Source organism: Nycticebus coucang, chromosome 14, assembly GCF_027406575.1.
Source record: "Nycticebus coucang isolate mNycCou1 chromosome 14, mNycCou1.pri, whole genome shotgun sequence".
In the NCBI taxonomy this organism is placed as follows: domain Eukaryota; kingdom Metazoa; phylum Chordata; class Mammalia; order Primates; family Lorisidae; genus Nycticebus; species Nycticebus coucang.
Window position 1 is genome coordinate 79775163 of NC_069793.1, and position 13529 is coordinate 79788691.

The window sequence follows — 13529 nt, forward strand, 5'->3', positions numbered from 1 at the left end:
GAGGCTCATTAGCTACAGCAAGTACATGTTAGAAGGGTAACAGCACCGGGACAGCAGCGCCCACGCAGCTGAAGCCACCAGCCCACTCAGAGCCCAGGATTTGTATGATCAATATCACCAATTCTCAATGATAATCATTTGTTTACATGTACCGGGTTGTTAGATTTCTCCCAGATCACATACTAACTCCGTTACAGTCACTACATTTAACCCCACACTATCAGGTTCTTGAACAATTAAACTGCAGGTATAGAGGCAGCTCACAGCACTTTTAAAAGAAAGACTAAATCCTAATTTAAAGCATGCTTTCGCTTTTTACCTTCTCTGATTTCGTGGTCTGGCCTACCTAAATAATTTTTCTCTTTTCCTTTTCCCCTCCACCCCCAAGTAGAAGCGTCAACCTGAATTACAAACAGTTAAACCTGAAGGTCACTTCCCAACAGCGTTCCAACATGCTCCGCCAGCGAGGCTGCATGGCAACAATAAAACAAAGCCTTTGCAACCACCTGTAATAATCTGCCTGCTCAGCCAGCAATCGGAAAAGTCCTGAAGCTACATAAGGTAGACATTTTCTGCAGCTGGTTTAACATGTACATTGTGCCCAGTTGCTGGCTCGTCTCCTCTTACCTTCACGTTAGTCCGGAGTGCACAGTAACATGCAAAGAACATTGCAGTAAATAAGGAGCATATGGACCGGTATTCAGCTTCTCAGCACAGCGCAAGCCCCACACACACGATCCTGGGCATGTGTTACTAAGGAGCATCCGTTCTCTCTGTCAGTTTGAAAATGCATTGATCTCTGTTGTCTCTGACTACAAAACGACATGTCTTGAAGGCACTGAGTGAGAGCTCAAAATCTCTTCATTGGCTATATATAGCATTGTGCCCAGTAATCTCAATTAGATGAGAATTCAGCATCTGAAAGTTAAGACCTCAGTTCCTTTTCCTTCTAGCATTTTAAATCACTGGATTTAAAAAAAAAAAAAAAAAAAAAAAAAAGGGAGGGGGAATGAGCTCACCCAGGAAGGAGGGGGAGAAAGGTGAAGAATTGAAATTTAACCAATGAGTTACTTATATTTCTGGAGAGCCCTGATGTTCTCCTATTAAATACTTTACAATGAGATTGCATCCGGCAGACTATAAATGAAGAGGAAACCCTTTTCCCTTTGGAGGTTTAATATGAGCTTTGCACTATATTTCAGGCTGTTCTGATGCAGCACCCTGTTTGGCAAATACTACAAATCACTGCAAACATGTCTCATTCTGCTTCTCCGTGTGGAATAGGACCAGAACTAACAATCACTGTCACATAAAGTCCCCTAAAATGTAAGCTGGCTTCCCCTGGGGTGATCTGCAGTTACGGGGCTGAGAAGTACCATCTTCCTGCCCTGTGATATCCGTTACGTCTCCCAGGGATATCTAAAGTTGCTAAGCTCTCTAATAAAACAATGTGTCTAATATCCCAAAACTAAAAACTATGATTTATTGGCAAATGACAATCAGTAATAGAAGATGGGAATGGAATGAAGACAGAAGATTCCAGGGGATAACATAACCTTAGATTCAGTAGCTACTGCTGCTGAATGTAAAATATTCAGCTTCCTCTGGAAGGGAGAGAGGGAGAGAGAAAAATAAAAGCTTCTGTCCTTATAAATCCATAAAGGAAAAAAATAACCTCATTCAACAACATCTTCAGATCCTACTGTCTGTTGTCATTTCTGCCATGCATTAGATGCTGCAAATTAACTCAATTTTTACTCATCAAAAGGATAAAGTCCAATTTAGGGTTCTAAACTCTTATTTCCAGCCTTAGGAAGCCCTAATGCTCGGCTAGAATTCTAAAGCTATCTGGGAAAATGTAAGCAGAAATGAACAGTTCTTACTGCAGCAAAAATAGTGGGAGGAAAAAGAGTGGTTATGCCTTTGCCACGACGTTCCCCATCAGCATACAGCAATGAGGAAGATCAGCATAACTCACCAGAAAAAGCTGCAGTGACTTTTAGGATTTTTCTTTAATATGTTTTGCATAAGCCACCTCCCCTCTGGAGCCTGCAGTCATGCTAAAGCACTGTCAGAGTCACTGGGCATTTCTCCTGGGCAACGGGGTGAGGCAGCTTCAGGAGGAATCAAGATATTTAAGTAAAAGAAATTAAATGAAGATGAAAAGCAAGATTTTCTATTTCTCTCTTAATGACAAGCATTCAGAAAGTGTCATCAGTTCTGACTAAATAGCTATTTTGGGCTGTCATTGTTTGTGCTTTTTTTTTTAGGAAGGAAAAAGGCAATCTTAAGCTGGAGATTCTTTAGTAACGTAAGAGAAGGCAGCCACTTATTTTGATTCCCAGTTCCGTCTGTCATATGAGCCTAGGTAATTTACAAATTGCAAGCACTTGCAACACAACCAGTAACTTCCAGTACATTAAAAACTGACATGGATACTCAGCTCTCCTCATTCCATAACTTTTATTAATGACTTTAAATACAGAACCAAGCTTTTCAGTTAATAACACTTCCCCCCTCCAGAGGTTATAGCAGGTCATATTTCCTGCAGCTCTTCCTAATAAATGAACCCAAACATAGCAACTGAATGTTATGGAAAATGGGAGGATTTAAAAGTATCTTCCTTCACTAGGGATTCAGAAGATTTTTTTAAAACCATTTTTCTTCAACCTGTGAATAAGTACTACTAAATATATATTTTTTTCCATTTGAAGTAAGAGAAAGAAAATTTATATCTTTTATCATTATTATTAGCATTGTTTTTTAATAGTCTCCAGGGTATTTGAATGGCCCAGGAGAGAAAGACCTAAAAGAAGAACTAGAAAATGTTACAAATGTCAGAGTAGTTTACAGACAAGAATTAAACAAAAATAAAGTTACAAGTGAAAAAATACAAGTAGGTTTCCCAATTAAGGCAGTCAGGGAGGAGGACTTCGGATAGGGCTTCAGATTCAGTTTTAAAGTGTATACATTCTTTAAAAAGGGGTTCCTTGTCTTAAAAACTCATTAAAAACTCCCAATTACAGTTATCTGTCTCACAGAATCCCACATAGACATGGGCTATACTTGTAGATTTACTGCCTAATTTTTTTACATGTATTAGGATAACTGACTTACTCTTCTCATTTTATAAATGCAGAAAATGAGGCGTTAACTACAATGACCCTTAAAGAAAGATGGAGACTTTACCTCTTTCATGTTTACATGGATGGAGCTGGAACATATTCTTCTTAGTAAAGTATCCCAAGAATGGAAGAAAAAGTACCCAATGTACACAGCCCTACTATGAAACTAATTTGGGACTCTCACATGAAAGCTATAACCTAGCTACAACTTAACAATAGGGGGAAGTGGGAAGGGGGGGTGGTTAGAGGGAGGGGGATCGGTGGGATCACACCTGTGGTGCATTTTACAGGGGTATTTGCGAAACTTGGTAAATGTAGAATATAAATGTTTTGGCACAGTAACTGAGATAACGCCAGAAAGGCTATGTTAACCACTGTGATAAAAATGTGTCAAATGGTTTATGAAGCGAGTGTATGATGCCCCATGATCATATCAATGTATACAGTTATGATTTAATAAAAAAATAAAATAAAAAAAAAACTACAATGACAATGTCCCATTAAAGAGTATTTCCTATTTTTAGGCAAAGACTTCAACAGGGAAGTCTATCTGCAACAAGAATGTCATTTGCTACTGTAGAAGAAAATTAAAACAGGCTACATATTTCTGGACGCAGTAGAGTATGTCTTCAAGACTACAAGTAAGTATCCTAGAAAATTACCCCCAACTCAGATCATTTCTTTTATCATTTATAAAATGGGGATATTATTTAACTCACAATGTCCATTGAGAGAACTAAAGATGAACCCTGCCATCAAAATAAAGTGTAGAAGGATTAATGATTTCAGTATAAAAATTGAAACTATAAATATATTAGAAGAAAATATGGATTGTTCTATATAAAACCAAAGTAAAGAAACTTAAAGCCAGGCAAGAAAAAATAGACAATCGTGACTGCATAATACAATAATAAATGACAAACTTGGAAATTATATGTAACACAGGTGATATAAAATTTTCTTAATATACAAATAACTTTCATAAATCACTAAAAGAAAATATAAAACTGAATAATACAGTAGTCAAAGGACATAAAGTGGCCATTCACAAAAAAAGATCACAAGTTACATTAAAAATGTTTATCTTTATAGTTAAGGAAAAGCATAAAAATAAGAAAAAAATTTAAGATTAATAGGTAGGTGTATGTGTATGTGTAAAATTTTAACAGTGTTTACCATTGGCTTAGAGAGGGAAATACATTACATTTCATTTTTCATTTTCTACCTTTGTATACTACAGGAGAATCTCTCACAGTAAACTATTTATTTAACTATCCTGTCAGTAAATGATGGAAATAAAGATGAAATCCTCTGTGAGGGGATATGCCTATCATTTATTCCACAAACAAAGGTCAGAGAAGTATGACGATAGAAAATAACAGGAATAGGAATCTACCAATTTACTCACTTCTGAGTTGATTTTAGTTCTTAGTACCTCTTATGGTGTGAACATCTTCCTATAATGCTAATAATTTTAGTGTGTATATATTTTTTCTTAAAGCATGGACCCTAAATATAAGCTAACTATTGTATTTGGTTCTCAAATGAAAAAGTGGCTCTCAAGTAAACAACGCTGGTCAATTTTCACCTTATATACTGAGTTAGTCAATGTTAGTCAATTATCACCTTATATACTGAGTTTAGAACTAAATATATAAGGTGAAAATTGACCAGTGTAACAATGGCCAACGCTGTTAAACCTATCTACATCTATTTGGTTTGTATTTTTTTATTTTAACTACAAACATGTAACACTTTAAAAAATATATCCTGGGTTTATAAAAGAAATTAAATATGAAAACATTATACAACTATAATTTATTAAAAACATAATAATAGCAATAATCTCTAATATGGACATATCATATTGTTAGACATCATTTTCCTTATCTGTAAAATGAGGAGATTGGATTATATAGTTCTTTCTTATAGGTAGATGGATAACTTTGTTAGGTAGCTTGCCTTTTGTTTTATTTAGATCAGGCAGATTAGATGTGTTTATATGTTAAGGATCCACTAGGTCACACTCCAGATCAATTAAATCAGAATCTCTGGGGGTGAGATGAAGGCATCAGTAGTTTATAAAGCTCCCCAATATGATCCCAGTGTGAAGCTAGGACTGAGAATTATAGTCTTAGAGCAGGGTCAGCAAATTGACTCTGTAAAGGGCTGGATAACATATACTTTCCAAGTGTCCTCAAACTTTTTAAACAGGGGGCCAATTCACTGTCCCTCAGACTGTTGGAGGGCCAGACTATAGTTAAAAAAAAACAAAAAAAAAACTATGAACAAATTCCTATACACACTACACATGTCTTATTTTGAAGTAAAAAAACAAACGGGAACAAATATAATCATACCGCCTCATTTGGCCTGTGGGCTGCAGTTTGAGGACGCCTGCAACTCAAGGCAGTGTGCCCTAGTGGATCCTTAACATATAAACACATCTAATCTGCCTGATCTAAATAAAACAAAAGGCAATCTCTGTCACAACTACTCAACTTTGATGTTGTGGGAAGAAAACAGCCTATGTAAATGTCTACATAAGTGAACATTGTATAATGTGTTCCAATAAAACTTTATTAAAAAACATTAAAATTTTAATTTCAACAACTATTCAAATGTCAGGAAATATTATTCTTTGGGGCTATTTTTTTTTTTTCATTTGTTAGGTAAAGTCCCTCTTGCAATCATGTCTTGCCCCCAGAAGGTGTGGGTTTGTGAACCCCTGCTCTGAACTCTAGAGCGATGGTTCTCAAAATACAGTCTTTGGGTGAACTGCAGCACAATTACCCAGAAATTTTTTAGAAATGGAAATCCTCTACAGTAGCAAATGACAACTGAATCAGACACTCCAGATGTGTGGTTTCGAATCTTTGCTAACAAGCCCTTCAGGTGCAAGCTAAAGTTTGAGAATGGCTACTTTAAAGGAAGAGAGGAAAACTGATAGGTAAGGAACCCACAAAAAGGGAAGATATGGATTCCAGAACATAGGTAGAGAAATTAACCTTAGAAAATAGAGAACTATAGAAATAAAGATAAGATGATTACTGTTGCAAAGGAGATATTTCTAGAGTGAAGGCTCAAGGCTCAGAGATGGATCCCAGTTGAGAAAGAAACCATATAGTACCTTATAATGCAGAATCCTTTCCCTCTTAGAAACACCTACAATTGCCAATCATTGGCCCTTCAAAAAAAAAAAAAGAAACAGACCTGAGTTTAAATTAATTTTCTGCCACTTGCCAGCTGTGTGTCTCTGGGCAAGTTATAAAACCTCTCTGTACCACAGAGTATACCTCTGTAAAATAAAAATAACAAACCTACTTCACAGGGATGTCACAAGACTAACAAAGATGATGTGTGCAAATTGCTTGCCCGATAGTACCCGGAACGTGGTAAATTTAACCAGTGCTAGTTTTTAGTATAAACTGGACTGAAATGATAGAGGAAAAGGAAAAGGTAAAAAGTGATTATCATTCCTCTTGACTAATTCCTAAAAACCTAGAAGATTCTCTGCAGGCGGTCATAGGATTTCTAACCAATCTTAAAAGGACTTCCCAGAAAGTTTCATCATCTTACAATAACCTCTGAAATAATTTACTATCACTGTAATTTCTTGCATCCTCCTTTAAATTTTCCTGAGATTAAATAACTAATTTACAAATTACAAAACATTTTAGAGCTTCTCAGAATTTTCCACTAAAGTATCTCTAAGGGTACAAGACAATACATTTATACACTTTGAAAGTATAGGGGTGAAGTGGAAAGTCTTTGATATCTTATTTCTCATCCTATAGAATCCATATAAATATTAAATTCAAGCAGACAATATCTATATTTCTTCTATTTATTATTAATTACCAGTTTAAATTTAATAAGCTAAGAAGACACTACAGTGTTTATCCTGGTTTCGAATACCCTCTGGTATACATACTACTGTGTAGGCTAAGGGGTATTTTTGACTCAGTTCACAAAGTAAAGATACATCCCATTTGTTTCTTGATCCTCATATCAGCCCTGAAGATTCTGTTATCACCCCACAGTATCCAGTGAGGAAAAGTAGTGTAGTGATTAAATAAGTTATTCAGACTTATACAGAAGCTAGAGGTAGAACTCCAATAATAAGTCTAATAACAAATCCCAGAGAAAATTTCTCAAGATCCCATGACCTAGACAGTTATTCCTAGCTCTTTCAGACCTTAACATTCTTTATATATAAATATTTTTCATATTCCATTCACAATCATGATAAAACAGTTAATATAATGTACCTTTATATAAACTTTAAATATTTTCCTTTATATCATTAAAGGAGAAATGAGTAAAAGAGTTAAAATTAAAAGAAAGTTCATTTCAATGGACCTACTCAGGAAAAACTCTACCCATGGCATAATTAAATGGGCAGGTGTTTGTCCCCACATATGTAAGAGACAGGTATATTAAATTACTCAAAACATTATAAGCAGCAGTGCTATCATTCTGAAATGTGAAAACTCTTGGTAAAGTTCTGAGCAAAACAATGAACAATCTTCTTTTGCATCACAGAGAAGTTGTATTCTACCAAGATTCAGCATATATTAATTCCAGGCAAGAGATGCTTTGTGTTAAATATGTAAAATGGAGTGAGATTCCAGACTTAGGAACTTTTATTATAGTTTCTAATATAAATGAATGTCCAGTGACTATGGGATAAGGATAATACAATATTTTATTGTGTATTTGACTCAGACGTGTATAACCTTTACCTCCATTCCTGGTCCTACCCTCTAATTTTCAGTATTAATGGTATACTACTCACGAGTTATTTGCTAAAACCAAATAAAACCATCACAAATATCTATAGTGCCAGTAGGGCACCCTCAAAGGGGATAACAACGTGAGAATAGCATGAAGGCACAGCCTGACACTAAATGTGTCCTTAAGAATATATAGTTTCAAAGACCCTTTTAAACTCCTCACCACAATTACTAAGGACCCTATAAACCCCCCAAAGAGGTTCTATATACACCTTTGGATCATAAAAAGATTAGTCCTGTAGATAAATTACAGGCCAAGAAAGACAGTGGAATGGACATATCCTACCCAAAAGAGGAAAATGAGGCTTCAGGGAGGAACCATCCCCCAAACCTGTCATTCTTTAAAGATCACATCGGAGCCCATCTTTTTGCGAGATCATTCTTACTGACATCAGCCCACACAGACTCCATTCTTTCAGTGCCTGTAGCATGTAATATCTGTGATGCCCAATTTAGTACTTGATTATACACTGCCTAGTATTTCTCTCTTATTGCTTTTTGGGTCTAAAATTCACGTCCTTAACCCTACTTTAAGCTTTTCAAAGGCAAAGGACATGAACTTGAAAATAGATCCCCCGGGCACATAGTATTATTTAATTATTATTTATGAAATGACAGATGAGCAGCTGGAAGACAGGAAATGAGAAGCATCAGCCTGGTCCCAACACCAGCTCGTAACCCTGCCCTATTCTTTGACTTCTCTGTTCTTTTTTTGTTTGTTTGTTTTTATTATTATTAAATCAAAGCTGTGTACATTAATGTGATCATGGAGTACCATACACTGGTTTTATACACAGTTTGACACATTTTCATCACACTGGTTAACATAGCCTTCCTGGCATTTTCTTAGTTATTGTGTTAAGACAATTATAGTCTACATTTACTGAGTTTCACATGTATCCTTGAAAGATGCACCGCAGGTGTAATCCCACCAATCACCCTCCCTCCGCCCATCCTTAAGGGACTTGAAGAGAAACTTCTCTGAAGAAGACAGGCGCACGGCCTACAGACATAGGAAAAAATGCTCATCATCTTTAATCATCAGAGAAATGCAAATCAAAACTACCTTGAGATACCATCTAACTCCTTAGCCCATATCACAAAATCCAAAGATGTTGGCATGGATGTGGAGAAAAGGGAACGCCTCTCTGTTCTTTTGAAATGTGATTTCATACCCTCTCTGCTCCCCTGAAACTCAACACTTCCTCACCCTCATTCCTCTTATCAAATGACTATCTTCTATCCACAAACAGAAAGAAAGCCAACTCACAAGATGGCCTCAGGTTTTTCAACAAAATAAATCAAAAATAAAAATCAGTGGTTGCCCTCACCTCTCTTTCTTCCTCCTGCCACAAAGGGAGTGTCTTTCTCTCTAAGGTCATGGCTCCATGTGGACTCTGTAACCCAAGCTGCCCCCTGTGTCCGCAGCAGCAGCACATGTCCCCAGCTCCTCAAGTCTGCACATTTCTCTCTCCTTGATCCTTCCCATGAAAATTTATATATGTTCAAGCCTCTCCCATCTTACAAAAAAATCCAGAAAGAAAAAATTAAAGGAAAACTTCTTCCTCTAATCACAACTCTATATGGAGCTACAGTCCTGGGTCTTTCCTTCACACACAACCTATTCAGGAAAGCCAGTGCCCCCTCTCCATTCCTTTCCTCATTTGCAACATGGATTCTGACTCCTTCAGGCACTGGGTTTTGCCTCCACCACTCCATGAAATTTGGTATCACAACCAACACGTCACTCATCTCATAGTCACTTCTCTATCCTCACTCTTTCAGACTTCTTGAAAGATTCCAAATATCTGAATTCTGCCTCCTCTTGAAAATATCTTTTACCCCTTGGCTTTTGACCTCAGATTTTTCTCACCTCAACCTTGCAGTCTTTTCACTGCATTTCCTTCAGTACCAGACTGACGACTTTCTCAAGACTCAGAACGGGGTCCTTCTCTTTTTCCATTATATACTTTTTCCTGGATTTTCTTACTCAACATTATTTTTTAAGACAGAGTCTTACCCTGTCACCCTGTCAATCTCAAACTCATGGGCTCCAGTGATCCTGTTACCTCAACCTCCCAAGTAACTGGGACTACAGTCACCCACCACTGCACCTGGCTAGTTTTAGAAACAAGGTCTCACTCTTACTCAAGCTAGTCTCAAACTCCTGAGCTCAAGTGATCCTCCTGCCTTAGCCTCCCAGAGTGGTAGGATTACAGGCATGAGCCATGGGCCCTGGCCTTTTGTTCTACAATTTATTGTCACACCTATGATGATAACTTCCCAATCTTTTTCTAACCTATACCCCTTCCCTGAGCTCCAGGTTCACTTATCCAACTATTTGCCTATTACTGGAACCTCAAATTTATTATGGCAAAAACTGAACTTTGAATTTCTGCCTGAAACTTCCCCTTCTCCATTTTTTCCTATTATAGCAAATGGAACTTTCATTCATCCAGTTTCGTAAGTCTGATATCATCTAGCAATCATCTTTGACAACCTCTTTTTCTGTACTTCTAACAGTCAGTAAATTATGAAGTTCTAGTGATTTTCTTAAATATTTCTGGAATTTATACTATTTTCTCCATATCTACTGTAATCATCTGTGTTCTTATGTACATCACTGCAGAAACCTAAATATTCTCCTCACATATATTCTTGACCCATTCTAATCTACTTTTTACCTAGATCTCTGAAAGTGGTATTTCTATACATAAATATAAATCATGGCACTATCTATTACCCACAAGTATGCTAGCTTCTCAGTGCTATTTCAATCCAGTTCAAAATAATTAGCAGGACCTTCAACACCCTGCATGGTATGAACCTTGCCTGATTTGGAATCAGATTTCACTTCTTATTTCATGAACCAGTCATATAGAACTTGTTTCAATTCCTAGAAAGTGCTATGTTCAACACAGCATCTTCCTAACTGCTTTTCCATAAGTCTAAAAACATGATACTCAACCAAGGGTGATTCCTCCCATCCCTAGAAAACATTTAGCAACATGTAGAGATATTTTTGATTATCACAACTGGGGTAAAGGGTGTTAATGACCTCTAATGAGTAGAACACCTTACAATGCACAGGAGGGAAACCCATGATAAATTATTCAGCCCGAAATGGCTATAATGCTGAGATTAAAAAAGCCTGGCCTTGGAGACCTTTTCCCCTACAAGTATCCTATGCAACCCCCACATCTAGCTGAAACATGCTTAATTTTCCTGCCTCGGCTTAGGAGGCTTATCTTCAGAGTAAACCTCCCCTGATTCTTGCCTATCAGACAGACCTGCTTGCTATATACAAAGGCTGTCCAGAAAGTAATAATCCTGCCAATTATGTCTCTACTTTTTTTTGGGTATTATTATTATTTATTTTATTGTTGGGGGTTCATTGAGGGTACAATAAGCCAGGTTATACTGATTGCAATTGTTAAGTAAAGTCCCTCTTGCAATCATGTCTTGCCCCCATAAAGTGTGACACACACCAAGGCCCCACCCCCCTCCCTCCATCCCTCTTTCTGCTTCCCCCCCATAACCTTAATTGTCATTAATTGTCCTCATATCAAAATTGAGTACATAGGATTCATGCTTCTCCATTCTTGTGATGCTTTACTAAGAATCATGTCTTCCACTTCCATCCAGGTTAATACGAAGGATGAAAAGTCTCCATTTTTTTTAATGGCTGAATAGTATTCCATGGTATACATATACCACAGCTTGTTAATCCATTCCTGGGTTGGTGAGCATTTAGGCTGTTTCCACATTTTGGCGATTGTAAATTGAACTGCAATAAACAGTCTAATACAAGTGTCCTTACGATAAAAGGATTTTTTTCCTTCTGGGTAGAGGCCCAGTAATGGGATTGCAGAATCAAATGGGAGGTCTAGCTTGAGTGCTTTGAGGTTTCTCCATACTTCCTTCCAGAAAGGTTGTACTAGTTTGCAGTCCCACCAGCAGTGTAAAAGTGTTCCCTTCTCTCCAGATCCACACCAGCATCTGCAGTTTTGAGATTTTGTGATGTGGGCCATTCTCACTGTGGTTAGATGATATCTCAGGGTTGTTTTGATTTGCATTTCTCTAATATATAGAGATGATGAACATTTTTTCATGTGTTTGTTAGCCATTCGTCTGTCATCTTTAGAGAAAGTTCTATTCATGTCTCTTGCCCATTGATATATGGGATTGTTGGCTTTTTTCATGTGGATTAATTTGAGTTCTCTATAGATCCTAGTTATCAAGCTTTTGTCTGATTGAAAATATGCAAATATCCTTTCCCATTGTGTAGTTTGTCTCTTTGCTTTGGTTATTGTCTTCTTAGCTGTACAGAAGCTTTTCAGTTTAATGAAGTCCCATTGGTTTATTTTTGTTGTTGTTGCAATTGCCATGGGAGTCTTCTTCATGAAGTCTTTCCCCAAACCAGTATCTTCCAGTGTTTTTCCTGTGCTTTCTTTGAGGATTTTTATTGTTTCATTCCTTAAATTTAAATCCTTTATCCATCTTGAATCAATTTTTGTGAGTGGGGAAAGGTGTGGGTCCAGTTTCAGTCTTTTACATGTAGACATCCAGTTCTCCCAACACCATTTATTGAATAGGGAGTCTTTCCCCAAGGTATGTTCTTGTTTGGTTTATTGAAGATTAGGTGGTTGTAAGATGTTAGTTTCATTTCTTGGTTTTCAATTCGATTCCAAGTGTCTATGTCTCTGTTTTTGTGCCAGTACCATGCTGTCTTGAGCACTACGGCTTTGTAGTACAGACTAAAATCTGGTATGCTGATGCCCCCAGCTTTATTTTTGTTACTAAGAACTGCCTTAGCTGTACGGGGTTTTTTCCGGTTCCATACAAAACGCAGAATCATTTTTTCCAAATCTTGAAAGTACGATGTAGGTACTTTGATAGGAATGGCATTGAATAGGTAGATTGCTTTGGGAAGTATAGACATTTTAACAATGTTGATTCTTCCCGTCCATGAGCATGGTATGTTCTTCCATTTGTTAATATCCTCTGTTATTTCCTTTCCTAGGATTTCATAATTTTCTATATCGAGGTCCTTCACCTCCTTCGTTAGGTATATTCCTAGGTATTTCATTTTCTTTGAAACTATGGTGAAGGGACTTGTGTCCTTAATTAGCTTCTCATCTTGACTGTTATTGGTGTATACAAAGGCTACTGACTTGTGGACATTGATTTTTATATCCTGAAACATTACTGTATTTTTTGATGACTTCTAGGAGTCTTGTGGTTGAGTCTTTCGGGTTCTCTAAGTATAAGATCATGTCGTCAGCAAAGACGGAGAGTTTGACCTCCTCTGCTCCCATTTGGATTCCCTTTATTTCCTTGTCTTGCCTAATTGTATTGGCTAGAACTTCCAGCACTACGTTGAATAGTAAAGGTGACAGAGGACAACCTTGTCTGGTTCCAATTCTAAGAGGAAAAGCTTTCAGTTTTACTCCATTCAGTAAAATGTTGGCTGTGGGTTTGTCATAGATAGCTTCAATCAGTTTTAGAAATGTGCCACCTATGCCTATACTCTTCAGTGTTCTAATTAGAAAAGGATGCTGGATTTTATCAAATGCTTTTTCTGCATCTATTGAGAGGATCATGTGAT

The 13529-nt window shown here is 37.0% G+C and overlaps 1 protein-coding gene across 5 annotated transcripts in view; it reads right to left on the reverse strand.

Annotated features, from left to right (window-relative positions):
* The window catches only part of DLG2 (discs large MAGUK scaffold protein 2), a 2435891-nt gene that overhangs the window by 1672822 nt on the left and 749540 nt on the right, over window positions 1-13529 (reverse strand). Inside the window, exon 1 of one of the 5 annotated variants that reach the window (XM_053560233.1) lies at window positions 628-972. The exons of the other annotated variants lie outside the window; for them this stretch is intronic. Within the exon in view, the coding sequence (XP_053416208.1) occupies window positions 628-669 (42 nt within the window). The 5' untranslated portion in view covers window positions 670-972. Of the gene's footprint in view, window positions 1-627; window positions 973-13529 lie in introns of those variants that run through there. 5 annotated transcript variants of the gene reach the window in all.